The 20,410-nt window shown below is 41.4% G+C and overlaps 2 protein-coding genes across 4 annotated transcripts in view; both read left to right on the top strand.

The window, feature by feature from the left end:
- The first annotated feature begins 1,683 nt into the window (after positions 1 to 1,683).
- Positions 1,684 to 18,836, top strand: LOC100733016 (zinc finger protein 73). Of its 3 annotated transcripts, none has more exons than XM_013147363.3 (7): positions 1,728 to 1,815; positions 2,601 to 2,768; positions 5,072 to 5,217; positions 7,396 to 7,522; positions 7,918 to 8,010; positions 9,149 to 9,238; positions 10,389 to 18,836. In XM_013147363.3, exons 3-7 carry the CDS (start codon positions 5,116 to 5,118, stop codon positions 11,759 to 11,761), a joined length of 1,785 nt encoding a protein of 594 aa, XP_013002817.2. In that variant the 5' UTR covers positions 1,728 to 1,815; positions 2,601 to 2,768; positions 5,072 to 5,115; the 3' UTR covers positions 11,762 to 18,836. The 3 variants fall into 3 exon arrangements, with proteins under 3 accessions (XP_063086099.1, XP_013002817.2, XP_063086098.1); XM_063230028.1 differs by having other exon boundaries at positions 1,770 to 1,815; positions 2,606 to 2,768; XM_063230029.1 differs by lacking the exon at positions 2,601 to 2,768 and having other exon boundaries at positions 1,684 to 1,815.
- Positions 7,949 to 20,410, top strand: part of LOC134470270 (zinc finger protein 420-like) — a 50,609-nt gene continuing 38,147 nt past the window's right edge. Inside the window, exons 1-2 of the mRNA XM_013147362.3 lie at positions 7,949 to 8,010; positions 9,149 to 9,238. The gene's annotated coding sequence lies outside the window, so the exon portion shown is untranslated. The remainder of the gene's footprint in view (positions 8,011 to 9,148; positions 9,239 to 20,410) is intronic.

Here is a 20,410-nt window from a genome sequence, read left to right as displayed (position 1 = left end):
GAATAATAACAGTGGCCTGGGCACTGAGAAACTTTATGCGGAGCTGTTTCATTTCTTTAAAGGATGGGGGGTTGAACCCGTGGCCTGCATAGCATCCCTGATTTTTTTTTAATGAAGGCCATTTCCTGAAATTACCAAATTGTAAAAGGTAGGCTTCAATTTGTGATCTTCCTGCCTCAGTCTCTCAGATTGCTGTGATTATTAGTCACATCCTAGTTTGTGTCCAAAATGAGGAAAAGACAAGAGTTTAAGTCCATCTTACAGAACATACATTCTAAATACTGGATACATGAATGGGAAGATGTATCACATCCAGGTGTGGACAGCAAGTCACTGCTCTGCTGGAAAAATGCAGCTCCCAGAGACCTCAGTAAAGAACTAAAAAAACCTAGAATTTAAAATAAAAGAAGAAAACTTATTTAAAGGTGGAGAAAAAGAGAGATGACAGATCACTACTCGGGACAAGTAGGGAGTGTTTGAAAGTGAAATACTCAAGTGAATCTTTATCTTCCTTTTATTTAGGACTATTGTCTTTCCCATCCCCCATGAGGGCACCTGAAAGTTGTCTCCTGGCAGTTTTTGATACTTTCTCATGTCTGCCTACATTCCTTCTGACCATTTGATTTCTTCCTGTCCCTTTGTGTTGAGTGTGGCTCATAGAACGGTACCTTAGAGTTAATGATTACGTAAAGGGGACATGTGTACATGTGTATATCTGATGCAGTAATAATGTAGTGATGTTAAAGTGAGAACATACATACAGAGGTATACGTGTAGGTGTGTGTGTGTGTGTGTGTGTGTGTCTTAAATACTAAATAAGAGTCCTTAGATGGCTGCTGCCCATTATCTCCCTTGCATTTTATCAAGTGGGTGAGGGTAGCTGGTATTCCTGGGTCTTTTTTTTTTCTGGCTTCTTCAGTATTCTGGTAACTTTTCTTGATAAATTCTTATGGTAATTATGTTACCTGACACCTCCTGTGCCAGTATAGCTTTTCTCTTCCTCCTTTGTCTGACTGCTCTAACTGCAGATTCTACCTGTAGAGGCAGAAACTGCCTACAGTAGTTTCCTATTAATTTCTTCAATAAAGCTTAATGACATCCTATTTTATCCTCTTACTAGTTTATCAGCCCGTCCTCAAACTGGGAATTTCCGAGTAAATAATTATCAGACATTGGCACAAGGATATGGGCACACCTGCCACATAACCTGCTACTCTCTTCCAGCGTATTCCTGCCATCTGCAGGACAGAATCCACTAAACTCTCACAGAAGTTTTGTGACTGAGAACAAATGTTTTTAAAGGTGCAAAGAGTTACCATGTTAACTTCTGGTTTGTTAGAAATTCCTAAATAGAGATACTTTTTGTGCTTTAGAATGCATCTGTAAAAAGTAGATGCGGATCTACAGCCGCGACTATCAAAACTAAAACACTAAAAGATAAATTATCAATGCTCCGCCCACATCCGAATTTCTAGGTTCATCCCACAAAGCCTTAAACTGTAAACAAGGATTTCTCAGAAGCAGACACGTGTCTATAGCATCTTTCTGGGAGGTGAACACAACCAATCCCATAGGGATAGGGCCTGCGACATCCGACGAAGCCCTGCCTCCCTGCGGCCAGCGGGAGGCCGTGGAGGGTGCTAGGACTTGCAGGATCTACTCCTCCCCCATCGCCCGCCAGGCTTTGGGATCAGCGCTTTTGGGCTCTTTCTGCGCGTGCGCTGTCCCTCCCTCTCTGGCCTTTTCCGCCCGGAAGTTCCGGTCCTTGCGGCTCTTCAAGGCTCCTCCGAGGCGTTTGGGGTTCCTTTCTTGGAGGTAGGTTAGCAGTTGGCACAGGGGCCCCGCGTCAGCTGGTCCTGGGACCCTGAGACGTGGGTGGATTACTGGCAGGGATCTGACGTGCAGACACGAGCCGCGGGCTGGGTGGCCAGGGAGGCGACTTTGCGTGGGTTTCACAGGTGCGGGGCACGGGAGGGCTACTCGGGCTGGGCTTTCATTCAAAGCTTTTATTGCTTTGTTAGAGTCAGTGCTGCCAAAAGGCGGATATGTCCCTCTAGTTGTCAGACTTCGGTTCTAGAAGCTTTGCGAGCGAGCCAGTGCCCGGGTCTGCAGACTGCGGGAGTGGAGAGGTTGTGTTTTTACTCCTGCTCTTTCACTGAAGGATCTGTTACCCCAGGAGACATTTATTTTACTCGTCTGTAACAAGAGCGTAGACAGCCAAGAGCAAATCAGATGGCGACAACTTTCAGGTGCTCTCATGGGGGAATGGAAACGCAGTAAGTCGCTGTTGCATGCTGTCAGATTTCCAAAGAAATTGTTAAGTCTCTGCTCACGGAGTCTTGCAGTTGTATTTGTGGTGTCTCCTTAGCAAGTGACTTTTCTGATCCCCACCTACATCGAGGTGCAGCCTGCCTAACACTCCTGCTTTGAGTTTACAGAAATTTATATAGGAGCTAGTTTCCAGGGACGGTTTTACATAGGAAATTTGGGTACTGGATGGTATTCCTGTATTGTTTGGAGTTGGTGTAGCAAAATTTGGAGGAGGACATCCTACCCAGAAGAATACCTTTCTGGTCTGAATGCCCTCACTGTCGTTTCAGAGCAGAGGCAGAAGAGACTGGGGAAGGAGAAGTCCTAGCTTTGCATGGCCCAAGCAGTTATTGGTCCTGCTGCCCAGAGAGCACAAGATTTGGGTGGCAATACTTCATCTGAAGCTGTCAGCCACTAAGTGCTGTTGGAAGGTTTGAACCAACTATCAGGAGGGAGAGGTGAGCTGGACTGAAGGATAAATCAGAGCCTAGCAGTGTTATTGATTGAGGGGAGCATGAGAGTAGGGTCTGGGTTGGAGTGCCCTATCACACCTGAAAGGATTTATCTGCAGTGCTCGCTAACCTTTTTCCTATTCCTTCCGTCTTTCCCTCCATAGCTAATTTGTCACCAAATTTGACATCTTGAGATGTGTTGATTCCCCCTTTAGCCCCCCTTAACCAATGGTTCTTGGTACTTTAAGAAGGGTTTGCCAGGATTCTTCTGCCTTATATGAAAGACTTTTAAAAATTGAATTTGAGGTGATGTGTTTTGCCTAGGGTAACACAGTTTAAGATAATAGACATCTTCATTTTTAACTAGTGGCATTCATTTTGTCACAATTTAGTCAAAACAGTAGGTTTTTATTTCACTTTTAATATTGATTTTGCAAAACTGAGGTCAGTGTGGCACAAACATTGCTTTAAAATAGCTTACCTGAAACACACATATCTTTTTCATCCCTAGCACTTTATGTTATGTGACCTCAAAGTGTCACTAACACAAGTGGTTTCCAGTTAAAGATTATTAGTCTCTTGTTGAAAATATTAAGTTCTCCAAAAAATAGTGATCTTATTTTACATTACTTAAAATGGGGAAATTAGACTGCGTGGAAATTTTCTTCTATTTTTTTCAAGATTAAGAATGTTCATCTAGTGAAGTCTGTGCATATATTTCAAAATCCAAAATACTCTGAAACATCTCTGGTTGCAAACATTTTTGATAATAGCTAGTCAACCTGTTACAGAGTTTTATGTTTTTAAAGGAAACATGCTAGTAATGGTGGCATATGCCTGTCATCCCAGCACATGAGAGGCTGAGGCAGGAGGATAACCACTAATTTGAAGCCAGTCAGGTCACTTAGTAAGTTCAAGCCCAGCCAGAATAAAAACCAAGAGCCTGTCACAGAAGAAAAAAAAAAAAAAAAACAAAAACAGCAACCCCAAACTACATTTTATGATGAATAAAAACTTAAGACATTCTATTAATGTGCATACATTTGCTTTTTAGTGATTTATGTGGCTTATACTAGGCACCAGCAACCTACGTGAAGTCCACAAAGTTTTGTAATTTTCAATACTTGTGTATGTAGCCATGCAATTCATTTAATTGCATGTTAAGATATTTCATTATACATAGTTTTGTTTAAAATCATTGAGTAATGAGTTCTGGATGAGTACATGTGTCAGCATTTGCTGTGTTAACAGACCACCCAACACATACTGGCAAAAGTACTCAACCATCTTATTTGTTTGAAGTTCTGTGGATTCACATTTAATGGTGGGTTCAGCAGGGAATTTTTATTAGTATTGCTTGGATCATAGATAAGACTTTAGTCATCTGATGTCTTGCCTGAGGCTGGTTGTTTTAAGATGGCTTCACTCACAAGGCCAGCAATTTATGCTAGCTCTTGGCAGGCCTATGTCTCTAGTACGACAGCTCCAAGCTTCTTCATAATTTCGACACAAAAAAGCTAGCATGAGTAAGCAAGTGCTTCTCAAATCTGTGCCTACATTGTATAGACTGTCCCTTGGTAAAGACCAGTATATGGCAGAGTTCAAGTCATTGTCCAAGGGTACTTTATGAGTGTTGAGATGTAGGGAGATACATTGGGAACCATTATTGGGACGGTATAGCACAGGAAATATATACTAAATATATTTTTCATGTGTAATTATGGGTGAAAAGCGTTAGATGTTAACATCGATCTTTTCCATGAAGTTTAGGTGTACAAAAGCAAAGAGTTTGTGGAAACACTTGTGGAGTTTTAGGATGTATGTGTGCATTAATGGGAAAACAATGTATACATTCCAAGTGTATTTCTATAGTGAAAATTCTAACACAAGCACAATGTGTTTTCCTTTTGTTTAAATTATTCAATTACTTTCTTTTTCTTTTCTTTTTTTTTTTTTTTTTTGAGACTGGGTCTTGCTATGCAGTTTGGGCTTGCCTTCAGCTCACTTTGTAGCCAGGCTGGTCTCAAACTCATAATGATCCTCCTGCCTCAGCCTCCTGAGTGCTGGAATTACAGGCGTAAGCCACCATGCCTGGACCTTCAATTATTTCTTTGGGGAATGTTATTGTTGATCATTCTGTGGGTAATCACTATTTTAGTTGACCCCCAAAATGAATTTGTTTCTAACCTCTTATTACCTAGTGGGCTTATGGTTGTATCTTTAGTAGGGACTTTGATGTCCTATTTGAGACTTAAAGGATTGTTGTCCAAAAGGAGCCTCTTTTTTTCTCCACTTTTTTTCTTTTCCAGCTCACATGTAGTGTTTTGAGCTGGAGAATTGAGGACACAGCCACATGCGTTCATTTACGACTCCACTCTGTTCACCTCTAGTCACAGCTATGCTTCCAGAGACTTCTGTACATTTCCAAGAGCAACAAAAATGGAGTAAGTCTCTGGTGAGTTTATTTATTCCTCATTTTGTTTTACATCATATTTAATGAACTTTATGGAGTCCAGGAATTAATGTGAGAAAGTAGAAAACTAAGATTGAGTCTCGGGGCAACCCATTCAGAACCCTTGTGTGTCTCAGGAGCTATTCCTATTCCCTACTCCTAGTCCTCATTCATTTTCCCCAATAAATTTTCCTACTCTTAAAGAAAAACAAAAACAAAACTCAAAACAAATAAATTGAGCCTTGGAGAAGTATACCTAAATAAAATTAGTATAGCAATTTAGCAGATTATAAGACTTTAGAGTCATATAAGTTGAGTGTAGGTTTGTCTCTGGTCTTTCTGATGTCATGGTGAAAGGCAGTCCCCCACGTTCGATGACTCACTGAATCCTGATGATAAGCATGTTGGCCTTTTATGGAATTGGGTGACTTGCTGACACCCAAGTCTGGAACATTGTCTTTACTAATCATATTTAACAGCTCAAAGGAGACTTTTCTGAAGTTGATAAAATAGTGTGGTTCCAGACAGCTTTTGGCCAGTCTGGAAGATTGAGTCATCTTTCTGTCCAGGAATAACTGTGTGTACATTTTCCTCACCTTGTGTGTCTGTAGGGTGTACAGCAAGTTGTGCTAAAAGTTGCATTTTCTGGAAGATTCTGCTGATTGGTACTTTATCCTACTCAGTAGTTACAGTAAAATCCACTGACCAATTGACACTGCCCTTGGTATGCAAAAAGTCTTCATTTTATAGTTCACCTTACCTGTTTTTTTTATTAGTATATATGTGTAGTGCATAATGTTTACATTTTTTGTTGGGAGTTGGTACATGTACATAATACATTCCTCTTTCATCCCCTTTTCTTCCCTTACCTAAATTTGTTACTTATGTTTTTGATATCCAAGAGATAATTGCCAAATCCAATGTCATAAAGTCTCTTCCTTGCTTTTGTCTTAGTTGAACATTTTAAGTAGGTCTAGTTTGTATCACAGCATGAGATGATTGTTATTTATTTGTACAAATTAATAGTCTAAACTTAAATGCTCCATATCTCAAATTAAAGTGTTTTCTTTCATCTCTGATAATTTTAATAGTGCTCTGACTGTGTCAGGCTCTGTTGATTAAGCATGTGACCAAGACCAGCCTCCTTCCAGGGGGAAATTCATTTCCACCTTAAAGCTGGTCTTTTATAAGCTATTCTTGGTTGTCCTTTCAGGGTTGGCTCTAAATGCAAGTTTTATTGGCCTCTTATTATTTGTGCCATGTGTTTTAGAAGGTGGATGATGTGCACTTTCTTTCTTTTCTTTTTTTTTTTTGTCCTTTTCCTTTTTATCGGTACCGGGGGCCGAACTCACAACTGCCTGATTGCAAGGCAGGCGCTTATGCCACTGAGCTAAATCCCCAGCCCCAGCGTGCACTTTCATGTATATACACTGGGAATTATTTTGGATTTAGGGAAATATAAGGATGCCTGTGAACATAATATTAATCTGTAAGTAATTTGCTAACAGCAGTGAGTATCTGAGCTATGTACTGTTGGAAGTATGTTGAGAATCATTCTGTAATCAGGTTGTCAAATGCCTTTACTGCCTTTTTCTCTCATCACAGTTCAGGACTGCTTAACTGGAAAGGTGTCTTTTGTATTTCTGTTTTTTTGTATTTTTATATATGCTGTGTGTTCTTTATGATTTCATGATTGCACTCTTGTGGCCCCTTTTTCCTGAAACATATTCTTCTTTTGGAAGATGTAAACATTTTTGGCTTTTCAGTGAGGCACCACCTGCTAACATAGAAAAGTGTTTTTTTTTTACTTCCTTGTTTCTTTGACTTACCCTGAGCTTGTGTCTAAATTAGCTGAACACATGATTGCAGTCATGTGTGTGTTCTTCATGTCATCATAACAGACTATGTGCTCCTTGGTGGAGAATTCATATCCTGCCTTTATCCTGGAAATGGACACTCCTAAATCTTTGCGGAAAATTACAGGATGGTATGTTTAGTGATTACTAAATCAGTGCTGAGGCAGGATGTTTCTGCTGTGGTTTTCTTTCTCCTACCCTGTAGAGTACAGAACAAGCATGCACGCGCACACACGCACACACACACTCTCTCTCATCTCCCAGTCTTTGTGTTCTCAAGATCCCAGGGCTGATGACTTGAGTGAAGAGAAACATGGCATTTCAGGAGTTAGTATCATTTGAGGACGTGGCTGTGGACTTCAGCTGGGAGGAATGGCAAGACCTGGACGATGCTCAGAGGACCCTATACAGGGATGTGATGCTGGAGACCTACAGCAGCCTGGTGTCCTTGGGTGAGTGGAAATCACAATAACTTCAAGAACAAGTGCTTCCTTCTCCAGAGTATAAAACAGGTAAATGGCTTCATGGCATTTAGGTGTAAGAGTCTAGCCCATGAAGGATGTGTCACTGCTCTCCTACAAAAGGTTCACACTGGCCTCTTCCTGGCACAACTCCTAAAACTATACTGTTGGCTGGCTTGCTTGCCTTTTTTTTTAGGATCTCACTGTATAGTTTAGGCTGACCTTGATCTTGCTATATAGCACAGGCTGGCCTTACAATCTTCACAGCAATCCTTCCGCCTCAGCCTCCTAAGTGCTGGAAGAGCCACTATGCCTGGCAGTCGATTTTCTTCAAAGGCCGTGAAATAGCAGTATGCCAGAAGTCCTGTTTCATTTCCCCCTCACAGGGCACTGCAATCCCAAACCTGAGGTGATCACCAAACTGGAGCAAGGAGTACAGCCATGGATGGGAGAAGAATACCTAAGTCAGACCTTTACAGGTCAGTTGTGTCTGGTGGAGGGGCCCAGGAGGAACAGAGTCCAGTGATGGGGCTGTGTTGGGCCATTTGTGGAGTGTTTCTCCAGCTCCCACAATGAGGCTAAGGGTCAGATACCTATGTTGCTCTTTGCAGAGCTCCTGAAGTCTAGCTCCAGCTCCTCGTAGTTTTCTTAAACTTCCACAACTTCAGGTACTTTCTGGCTCTTAGACTTTTTTCTTAATGACTTTCTATAAATTCCCAGTTGCCCCCCTTTTGTCTTTTCTCAAGGCCTTTTATTATTATTATTATTAATGCATTTACTCATTCTTTCCATCTATGTTAAAATTGGGCAACTCATAGTTGCTAGTGTTTTGTGCTTCTGGTGGTAATAGTAATTAAATATATCTCCTTTTAAAAAGATTATGTTCTTTTCAAAGAGAAAACCCAAACAAATACAAAATCCACCAAAAAATGTATATACACTTTAGGAAAATAAAAACTTGCATAAAATATTTTAATACTAAATTTATTGCAAGACTATGAAATTAATAAAAGTCACTTTTGACCTTTGTAATTATAAGAGGTGCTCAAAGTGGCAGCCTTTAGCTTCCAGACATTTATTGGTATGGCAAACTGCTGCTTGGTAACCTTGGTCTTTGGGATTGCTGTACATGCATTTTCAATTTCTTCTGTAAGTTCTGGCATTGGAGTGGCTTTTCTGTGATATATGACATCTCATAGGGTCTCCCATATGAGGGTAGCACCATCTGTTGAAGAAACATAATACTGTTTTTCTTTTTCTGAATTGTGTATACAGTTTTTGGGCAGACTGTTTATATCCATTGTGAGATAAGAGCCATTAGAATGCTTTACCAGGATGAGATAGAAATGGGGTATTTTAGGAAGGCTTTTAAGGGGAGGCAGTTTTAGAGAGATTGTTGTCTACTTCAGACAGCTTAATTTTGAGGTGACAATATTCCAATTTATTATATAATATGTAGGTAAATTACACAGTCTAAAATAGAGTGTATATCATTGATAGATACACAACTTTGGAAATCAATAGTAGCCTTGAGAGAAGAGATTTAGGTGTCAGACACATGTCAGAACATCAGAGTTAGGGTTCCAGGGAGAACCCTCCACCATTTTCCATTAACAGGGCGCTGCACCCCCAGCCCAGAGGAGACCAGAAAACTGGAGCAGGGAACACAGCCATGGATGGGAGAACACTCAAGCCAGACCCTTACAGGTCAGTTGTGTCCTGGGAAGTGGGTAGGTGGGAAGAGCCTATCTGATGGGGTTGTGCTGGACTATTCTCAGAAGTCTGTTTCCCAGTTCCCATAGTCCTGAACTCTGTGTTGAGGGGCTCAGATTCCTATGTAGGAGTGGAGTTTGTAGTTAGAATTTTCTCTTTTTTGTGGACATCATTCTAAAACAACAAAGAGAGCAAAGAATGTACAGGAGACTTCATTTTCTGTGAAACAGTGAGGCAGATGAAGTGCTATTTCATACAACAAAAGCTTCAGAAGGAACTTATCATCAAGCAGGGCTGCAGCAGGACTTGGGGGAAAAAGGCTGGCTAGTTGGGATGATGGGCACAATCCAGGCACAATCCAGGATGGAGTGGCCAGGTGTTGGACTGGTGTTAGGGTTTCAAGCATCAAAGGATATCAGGTTAAGTTTGGAATTTGGAGAACTTTCTTTTTTTATTTAAGATGGAAAAGAAGAAAGTTGAAATTTCCTATAGAACTCTATAGCCATTATCTAGGGAGCAGTGAAGACTAAACAAATGTAGGTATAGATCCCTGCTCCCAGGAAACATTTGTGCTCAGGTGCAAGGCAAGAAAGTGGTTCTATTACGCATCTAACTGTAGCTGATCCTAAGAGATCTTACCATCTTCAAAACTAAAGGATGAGAAGAGAAGCAGTACAAAATCCCTGCAACTAATAAGGAAAAAAAATTTTAAAAGAACAAGAAAAACAAATGGCAGATGAACAGCAATGACTTTTAAACTACAACCAGGGCTGGGCATGGTAGCACATGCTTATAATCCCAGCAATTGGGAAGCTGGGATTATAGGCAGGAGGATCACTGCAATTTTGAGGCCAGTCTGGGCTACACAGTAAGTTCAAGACCAGCCTGAACTGCGTAGTGAGATATTAAAAGAAAAAAATGTTTTAAGCAGAGAAAAACACAATATTTTAAAACCCATTAAATTGCTCGTTACATTAATTTTAGGGGAAAAAGCATATACATTCCTTAAACCTATACCTGTTACTGAAGTTTTAGCATTTTTAGCCAGTAGGATAGGAAGAAACTTCTTTACCTTTACACAAGCATTCTATAAGAAATGCTTAATGTGGTTCAAGAGTGTGTTTGTCATTATTAATCATTTTAGATGGCCTGAAAGTGGAAGACCTGGGTGAGACCAGCCAGGACAGTCCAGACAGACATCTGTGGCAAGTTGTGATCACCAACAGCAGTACAGCAGAGGAGAGAGTTGGATTAGAAAGTGAATTCAATTTGAGCTCAAACCGTATTTCAAAGCTGGTTATAAATAATGAGAACTACTTAGGAATGAGGACTGAAGAGTTTATTGTATATCAAAATATGCTCTTTCCTAGTGTACTTGATGAGATGCCTGCTGGAACAAGACCTGATACCCATGGTACAGTTAGGAATGGGTGGCAGGATTTTCAATATAGTGGAGAAATGAAGGCTGTCAATACAGAGGCAATATTCTTCATACATCAGCGGTTGTGTGTGGGAGAGTCCTCCTGTGAATATAGTGAACATAGGCAAGCCTGTGATAAATCAGCTGTCATTGTCCGAAAGATAACTCAAGGAGGGAGGAAAATGCTTGATTGTAGTATATGCGGGAAGATATTCTATTCAAATCCTTTACTCACTAAATATCAGAGAATGAACACAGGAGAGAAACCCCACATATGTATTAACTGTGAGAAATTTTTCATTAAGGAAGCATACCTTACAACTAACCAGAAGAAAATCGCAGAAGAGAAGCCCTACAACACATGTATGGATTCTTTCTACCAGAAGTCAGACCTCATTTCACAACCTCGAACTCACACAGGAGAGAAACCCTATGTGTGTAGTGAATGCAGAAAATCTTTCTACCGCAAGTCAGACCTCACTGTACATCAGAGAACTCACACAGGAGAGAAGCCCTATGAATGTAATGAGTGTAGGAAATCTTTCAACCAGAAGTCAAACCTCAGCAGGCATCAGAGGACTCACACAGGAGAGAAACCTTATGAGTGTAATAAATGTGGGAAATCTTTCAACCAGAAGTCAGACCTCATTTTACACCTGAGAATTCACACAGGAGAGAAACCCTATGAATGTAATGAGTGTAGGAAATCTTTCTACAAGAAGTCAGACCTCACTGTACATCAGAGAATGCACACAGGAGAGAAACCCTATGAATGTAAAGAATGTAGGAAAACTTTCTATCAGAAATCAAAACTTACTGTGCATCAGAGAACACACACGGGAGACAAACCCTATGAATGTAATGAATGTGGGAAATCTTTTTATCAGAAGTCAGACCTCACTGTACATCAGCGAACACACACAGGAGAGAAACCCTATGAGTGTAATAAATGTAGAAAATCTTTCTATCAGAAATCAGTGCTTACTGTGCACCAGAGAACTCACACAGGAGAGAAACCTTACGAATGTCATGAATGTAGGAAAACTTTTTGCCAGAAATCACATCTCAGCAGGCATCAGAGAACTCACACAAGGTAGATACCTTGTGAGCAATGAAAAGAGGAAATTGTTTAACTAGAAGCCATCCATTCATCAAAAAAACCTAGGCAGGAGAAAGACCGTATGTGTGTAAGAAAACGTTTTATTAGCCATGACCTCTCAGTAAACCTGAGAAATTACATAAAGGTAGCTGTATTCCCAAATTCTCTCTTTTTTATTTTTTCCCTTGGTTAGACTGGTCCACATTACTTGGTTTCCCATCATTGTGGGAGGACCATGTGCCTGGACACTGTTGGGGGATTTATAGACCTAGTGATAGACATTACTTCCTGGTGTGGCAGTGGCCATGAGGTATCTCTGGATTGAGTCTTGTGCCCTGTGGGGCTGAATCCAAATGATCCCCAGGTGGCCCTGGGAGTATTAGTGGGAGAAAGCTGTCTTGGTGTGAGATGAAGAATTGACTATGGGGAGTAGAGGTCTTCCCATCTCTAACCCAGAGTTTCCTTGGTTTCCTCATTACCTTGCCTTAGTGAGGAAGTCATGCTCTGTTGTGCTGTTGTATTTTAGCTCTTCACATTATAACACAGAAAGCCCACTGTTGCCAGTTCAACTTTTGAATGACTGATTTTTCTTGTGCGTCAGAAAATTTACACAAGGGCAGCCTACGTTGTGATCTTTCCTCCAGTTGGTTTATGGAAAAAAAAAAAAACTGGGGAGAAGTGAACTTGGGGACTCTTAGCTAGGGACAGGTTGTTAAATATGAAGAGTAAATTTTTATAAATGCCATCAGTTTTCAAGAGAAAGTATAACATTTTTATATGTCAGAGTTTGTAATAAACAGTCAAAATTTGTATTGTGGACAAAACATTTCAAATAGAATTGTTAAATGTGTTATTGAACATACAAAATGTAGTTGATATCACAGCGGGATTCTGTTCTGCTGTAGCCTCTTGAAGACACTGGTGTGCCAGAGACATTGGTGATTGTCATAGCCCAGGGGTGTGGTCCTAGCTTCTGGTGAGTAGACGATAGAAAGGTGCTAGGAGGTAGAACTCAGGCCCTGTGTATACAGGATGTGCATGTGGGTGCTCTGTGCCAGCAGATCTCTTTATGTAATTGAACCTCCTGGAAATGGTATGGAAAATGTGTACCTTTAGCTTGCACACTGATTTTCAATATCAAGAGCTGCTCTTCATCTTAGTTTGTTAAACATATTAGGTCTAAACTCTAAAGAATTGTACTATACTTTCCCCAACACTTCTAGTATATGTAAATTCCTTGACCATCGTTACTAAACTGTCTCTTTTGTGAAGACTGTTTCATCTTGAACTTGACTTCTTACATAGGGTAGCCACAGGCTAATAGAAACAGGCTTTACATAGAAACATGCAATTCAGGCTCTCAGTTGTTAATATTTTAATCCTCAGTTCATTTAAATAGCTCTGAATAACAGCATTCACTTCTTTCAGGTCAGTAGAAGGCAGTTACTAGAATGAAATAGCCTCTTCACACTCTCTTTCGTGGGGGGTAGTATTTGAGATAGGTTCTTGCTGTGTAGTTGAAGGTGACCTTGATCTCACTATGTGGCCCAGGCTGACCTTGAACTCACAATGATCCTTATGCCTCTGGCTCCCTTTCTCTTTTGTCCCTGTGTCCTACATAGGTTGAGTTTGTGTTACCAAGTACATTGTAGCTGAGGGGTCGCAAATCCTCTCTAGTGTCTTAGAGGCTGTCGTCAGGGTTAGTAGCTCAGTTGGAGAGCACTGTTCCCCCAAGCTCATTCAGGTTGCCAGAATTTCCTTGCAATGTCTGGCTGAGGGCAATAACCTCAGAGGCAGGGCACAGGGCTGTTGCTTCCTCAAGGCCAGTGTGGGATTTCACTCCAGTGTGGTAGGACAGCCTCTGTTTGCAGTGCTCAGGATCACAGTGGGGTCCTTGCATATACTTGTCAGGAGCTACATCTATGGTAGGATTGTCCTAAACCCATGATTAAGGATGATTAGAGCCACGTCCCATGTCCCATCTCCAGAGCACAGAGTCATGTGAGGGCATGTCCACCACATTAGATAGGAGTCCTTTGGTTTTAGGGGAGTGAGGTTGTAGATTTTTAGTTTTTGTAGAAGTGACTTGTTAGAGAATTTGTAACAGTTACTTATAAATACTACACACTGTAGATACAGTGTAGAATCACTAGCTGTAAGAAATTGCTCTGAAGATCACCATCCTGCATCCTTCCTGGTCCCTAGTCCCAAAGTTCAGCTCCTTTGAGGTAATGTCTTGTGTATGGATAAAAGTTCTGTGCTGTGGCCTGGCTTTAGATCTTCGTGTTCTGTGAACTGTTAAGTGTAAATGTTGCTGAGGTTCATCTTGGTGTCTCTGGTTGGTTGTATGATGAGATATGTGTGCTATCTGTCACAAGAGTAAATCAGCCATAAGTCTGATTGCTGATTTAGTCCTAGTCCATTCCGTGTATCTGCTCAGGCTACCTTGACAAAATGCCAGTTTCAGTTTTGAAATCATTTATTTTCTCACTGTTCTGTAGGCTGGATGTGCAAGGTCAAGGGACTTACAGGTTTGTCTCTGGCAAAGTGATTCTTCCTGAGCTAAAATATTAGGACTTCATCCCATGATCTTATTTGACCTTAAATACCTTCTAAACATTATGTTTGGAGCTGTATTTCCAAACATAACTTCCTTGAAAGTTAGGGCTTTCTCATGTGAATTTTAGAAAGAAACATTCCATGTATATCACCCAGTGATTTGAAATGTCATCTTTATATATAGTAAGTTACTATTTGGAGTGGCTGTGTTTGTCTATTCAGCATTTCTTTATTGTGTTTTCCTAGTCACAGGCCAACTGTGGGACTGTGGGGGCCACTGCATGACACATGTTTTGTTCTGAGTGTAGAGTGAGTCTCCTGTGCCTCTGAGAATACTGTACTCACAGTGCCAGGGCTCTGGCTGGAGCTACCGCACTGCCAGGGTCTGCGTCTAGTAATGAGGGAGGCTGTGGTACAGTGTCCTGAAGACTAAGGTCCTGACGCCTACAGCATAAGCCTTTTCCTGAAGTAGACACTGGCAGCATGCTTTTTCTGTTGTTTCTTTGTTCTGCTTGTTCTGCTTGCATAGGGGCAGTGGGTTGCTTCTGGTTGCTGTTGGATCCTGACTTAGCTGAATTTCTCCTATGTCTAATCTTTTGGGTTTCACTGAACAATCTGTAGATACTTGTGCACCAAGAAGATACTATCTAAAATTATATTTGCCTGATGTTCCTTTTAATACATTGCAGGACAATTTTTTGTCATCTCTCCCCCCCCCCCCCCGGCTGACTGCCCCACATCAATTCTTATTTTTATTTAAAATCTGTTTACCTCCCATTCCACACTCACAGTGCCTTCTGCATCTGGCTGGGCTTTTACATAACTGAGACCCAAGCAAGAACTCACTGGAGGCGGCACTGTGTTCACTATGTTCAGGCAGTGATGGCTGTCACCTCCTCCAGAGAATTGTTCCATCCAGGATCAAGTCCTTGCAGTTTGCACTTCAGGACTCCAGGTGCCTAGGAGTTGTGTTTTGTATGAGAAAGGGGAAACCTAAGGCTACTGTTCTGTCCCCACACTCCTCATGAATGTGCAGGGCAGGGACTGGACACCAGGATTATCTGCAGAGAACAGGGACTTGCTCTCACCCTTGTCCACCCAAGTGAACCTGGGGTGCTTAAAATGTGTATGGATGAGTGCTTTCCCTGCCTGGCATGCTTGAGGTGCACTGCAGACTCAACCACGGCAGATGCTGCTCTTTTCCAAATACTTTCTTCCCTTGCTTTTTCCCAAAGGAGTTTTAGAAACGATTATAGAAAAATTTAAGCATAAAGCCAAAATAATGATGTGATGAGCCATCATACATCCAATATTAAGCCTTGACAGTGACCAGTTTGTGGCCATTCTCTCTATTTAAAAATTTATATCCCTTCTCTGCACAATGGATGATTTTCATACTGATTCATTTGGTTGATAAATACTTTCAACTGTAATTTTTAATGACTTTTTACAAAGCATAATCATGCCACTACCTGCTAAAAAAAAAACCCAAATTTCCCATAGAAGTATGTACTTATATACACATCTGTGATTATTCCAGTCATTTTATTCAAATTAGGATTCAAATGAAGTGCACACATTGTGCATGCTGCTGTGTCTTCAGCATATCTTAGTTTATAGATTGTCCTTCCATTTTTTTGTCCAGAAATGTTTTTCATTTGAGCCCTTCCCCTAGCACAGTGTCATAGCAGCTTACTGCTGAGCATGTCGAACCCACTGTAACATGATGCTGGTTGTACAGTTAACAGAGCACACACACTGACAGTTTTTTCCTTTCAGATAGTCTAAGCAACAAGTTCTGGCATGAGGTCACTTGCAGTGACCTTCTAGGCCTTGCAGTGCTGTTCCATGTGACTGTCATGGAGTTCTAGGCACTTCTTAATCACAGTTTATTTTTCTAAACTTTTAGAGAACATTCCAGAGTAAGGATCTTCACAGGGAGAGGATAGGAACATCTGGACCTCCCTAATCAGGGGTTACTGTGATGACTAATACAATTAACACTGAGTTACCAACATGACTTGCTGAATGATAGGCACACTGAGAAAGGCAGATCTGTTTTTGTTGATGAACTGAGGGATGGCCAGGGAGGGCACAGCCAACTAGCCAAGGCCCCAGACCCAAAATATTTGCTGGGGCAGCAGAAAAGACCCTCACCTCCAGTAGTGGTGTGAGTGTGACTATAAAAGCACCTCAAGATCTGAGGAGAAAAGCCAAGAGATGGCTTACACCACAGTCTGAGACAGAAGCCTTATTGAACATCAAGACAACAGGGAGCTCCATCAGGGATGCTTTTACCTAACAACTGCATTAAGCAGGAGGGTAAAGAAACAGTCAACACATTTGGTAATGTGTTATACTTACTACAAACATTAAGTGAATCACCAGGAAGGTATCTGCCAACTTCAAGGTCCTACTGTGTCTGTCATTTTCACTGAGGTGTAACACTAGAATTGTCATGAATCAAGAATGACCTGGCCTTCCCCCTTCTTGGGAAAGCAAAAGAGGTTCTGCAAAACGGATTTTTTTGTGCCTCTTTATAATCCAAGCTCTGGGTCACATCAGAATCTAGTAAGGGTTTAGTAGATGGATGGTACCAGCTGCACTAACAGCTTCTGCTGTCTACATTCTTTGTGCAGGTCTTTGGAAATTTTACTGAATGTTATCCTGTTTCCTTTACTTTTAACCCCCCCCATCTCAATAAACTACTTTTTTTTTTTTAAATCAGGGAGTTTCTTAAACTGAAATTAGTACTTTCTGTCTAAACAATTTAGATAGTCTGGTAATAAGTAAAAGTTCTCTTCAAGACAGTGAGTTTCATGTTAAATGTTATTATTATAATATGAAAACAAACATTTAACGTGTTGTCTTCATACTCCATACCTCCACACCCCTGATACTTACTAAGTAGCATGCCCATGTGGAATCCAGGCCATTCTCTCCTCACCCAAGATCTTGGATGGAAAGGGTCCCACTAATCCTCACCAAAAAGACTTTCATAAAAAGCATCTATTCTGTCAAGGCAGAGACATTTTTTCTTTTTGTCATAGAGAACAGATAAACTCATCCATAATTCTTTGCAAAAGTGAGTTATTTGTAGCTTCTCTTCCACACATTGCTCAAAAAGCATATCACCTTAAACCCTGTGGCATCAGGCATTATATGTCCAGGGTTGGTCCTCAGGGAGTGGTAGGCTGGTTTCTCTCACACCCTGCTGCTTCTAAGAACTACAACCTCTGACCTCTGCACTCCATTCCATTCTGATAATACATCTTCGCCAGTTTAACAGTTACTCTATTCTGGGCACTTAGATTGCTTCTGACTTTTCATTAATATTGATAGTGCTATAGTCACAATCCTTCTGACTAAAGCTTTTCTATTTGAAACAAAAATTTCATAAAACAATATTTAAGTCTTACCTAAGAGTAAGTATTCACCAGGATTTTCAGTTCTACTTGTTCTGGAGCAACCTGGGCCCAATGTCTGAGAACTACCCCCAAGGTGCCAGCCCCAGGGTACCATGAGACTAAAGAGAGAGGCAGACTCTGGGATCACACAGTGCTAGTGGTAGCCCAGTCCTGGGTAGCAGCAGCACCAGAGGTTCCTGCAGCGTGGGTCAAGAGAGACACATACACTGGTCGGGACAAAAGTGACTTAATCGAGGCTTGATGCACCAGGTCATCATCATTGGAGAGTCAGGCTCATCTCTGGTACTGGGTCTTGAGGTAAAGCCCCACACATGACTCTAATGGTTTGGTCCATTTAGTTTGCTGGGAAACCATAAAGATGCACACACCCTACCATCCATCCCCTTACTTTGGTTGTGCCCAAACTGGCTGTGGCTTGTAGAGCTTCCTCCCCAAATTATTCTTTAGTGTCTTAGCCATTAGATTGATTTTCTACCCCACTAAGATATGGCAGCCATGCATCTACATCTGAAAAATAGGACTGCAGCTGTGCTGCATCAGCTATGTTAGTCTGGAAGGAGGTGAATCAGAAGCCAATTTGCCCAAGGCAGAGGTTGTATGATTTATTTCACTGTTATTTTACTTAGGAAAAAAGGAAAGAGGAAGAAAGTACCCTATGAAAAGAAGTAGCTTTGGCTTACTTGGGAAGATGGGGGTGCTTCCTTACCTGTGTGTTGCAGCCCTGATTAGAGACACTGTCAGCTTAGTCTTGTGTTGGCCATAGGATGGTCCATGGATAAGCACCCTGTGTCTCCCTGGGAAGCCCATGCGAGGTGCACTTCTTGCCGAGAGCAGGTACTGCTTCCCTGCTTGGGGCCCAAATGCTTCTGGGAGTGGCCAGAGACTTCTCACAACAACTTCTGAACCACACAGCAGATGTCCTTGCAGTCCAGCTCTTGTGAAACATCTGTTCTGGACACTCCAGATGGCCTTCCACTCCCTGGGATGGAGAGCGGGTATCAAGGGCCCTGCACCTCCTCTTACAACTAGGTCGTGGCTCAAATGACCATTTTAAAGATCTAAATAAAATAAGACATTGAGCTTTGAGTGTGTTTTTTGTGTGACTTACGAAATAATTTCATTAAAAATTTATAACCCAAATGTTACACTGGATTCAGTGAACATATATATGTGTATAAATTAGATTTCTACACATTAAAGTATTACATAAACCATTTCAGAACATCACTATAGGTGATCAAGTGTATGTTAAAGAGTTTTTAAGGATTCTTTTCTTGATTTCCAAGTTTCTATAGTGAGCACGTCAATGTTGTAAATACAGGTAAGAGGCAAATAAGAGATTTTTGTATTTTATCCCCACATATGAATGGGACCATAATTTAAGTTTCTCCCCTACTAGCAAGTTTACTGTTGCTGGTATGCTTTTATCTTCCATATAGTCTGAGTTTCAGACTGTTTTTCTAAACTATTTTCCTAGAAGTAGAGATTTAGGGTTGAAGTATTTCAACATCTTATGGTCCCAGGCACATTCTGAACAGCAACTTCTGACATCAGTTACAGTCCACCAGTACTGGCCAGATGTCATCAGCACAGGCAAGGTTAGCTTCTAAAAGCCCTTGACTAAGCTCCCTGGCCAAACCATATCAAATTTTAAAATTCATTTTACTTCCCTTGAGAATATTTTTCAGCACTCTGACAGTGAAAGCATCTGGTTTTGTCTGCAGAGCTAATGCAATGTGTTAGCACCATACCGTCTCCTTACAGACTGGGGACAAAGGCTCTGCACACATGAGGTACACACAGGGATCTATGGGGGCGAGTGCCTCCGTTTGTTGCCATACCAGCGCAGAATGCTGCTCTCCAGGTCTTGCTCCCTGGGCAGGGCTACCCAGAGGGGTAAGACTCCTTACCAACCACCCTTCCCGCCCTCACAGACTCCCTAGAGACCTATCTACTCCAATTGCAAAGCTCTGGCTCTGTGGTTCTGTCTGGCAGAACACAGCCTTGTGTGGGATATCATCTAATACCATTAAAGGAAGTAGGACTTGTGGAAACCAAAGCAGGAAAAATGAGGTATCAGTGAAGATGCAGCCACAGGTGCCCGTGGGAGGTACAGACTTGGGCATTGCAACCTTTAAAAGACTAGAAACCTCTCTGCCATGGATGGGGTGTTCCTGCACTGGCCACAGCTGGTCATGGAGCTGCCCTTGGATCCCATTGGGAAGTTCCTAGGGCCTGGTCTCATCTCCTGGAGGGCTATCCTAAGTTGGGTTAGTGGAAAAGCAGATACACTGTGGTTTGTGTCCCTTGGTCCTGTCTGCCTGGCCTCCACTGCTAGTGCCAGGGGAAGAAATGGTTAAATTTATAAATTTCATCTTACAAGGTTCATCCCACAGTAAATCAGAACAAAACTGAGCAATAAAAAAATATAAATAAATGAAAAGGGGTCTACAAATTCATATCAGGCCTAGCAAATGTGGTTGGGGACAGCATTCACCTCTTGGACTCCAAAGACTCATATGCTCGTTCTAATATTTACTGTTTTGGTGTATTTCCCTGAAAGTGTGCCAGTGCCACTGGAAATAATAACTTACAGAATATCTCATTCCTGTTCTTGTTGACCAGTACAACTGTGACAGTTTGCTGTTGTCCTCCTTTTA

Source organism: Cavia porcellus, unplaced genomic scaffold (assembly GCF_034190915.1).
Source record: "Cavia porcellus strain 051 isolate PalLab524CR breed Dunkin Hartley unplaced genomic scaffold, mCavPor4.1 scaffold_18, whole genome shotgun sequence".
Taxonomy (NCBI): domain Eukaryota; kingdom Metazoa; phylum Chordata; class Mammalia; order Rodentia; family Caviidae; genus Cavia; species Cavia porcellus.
The sequence above is the reverse complement of the archived record's forward strand: the minus strand, read 5'-3'. Positions and strand labels throughout refer to the sequence as shown.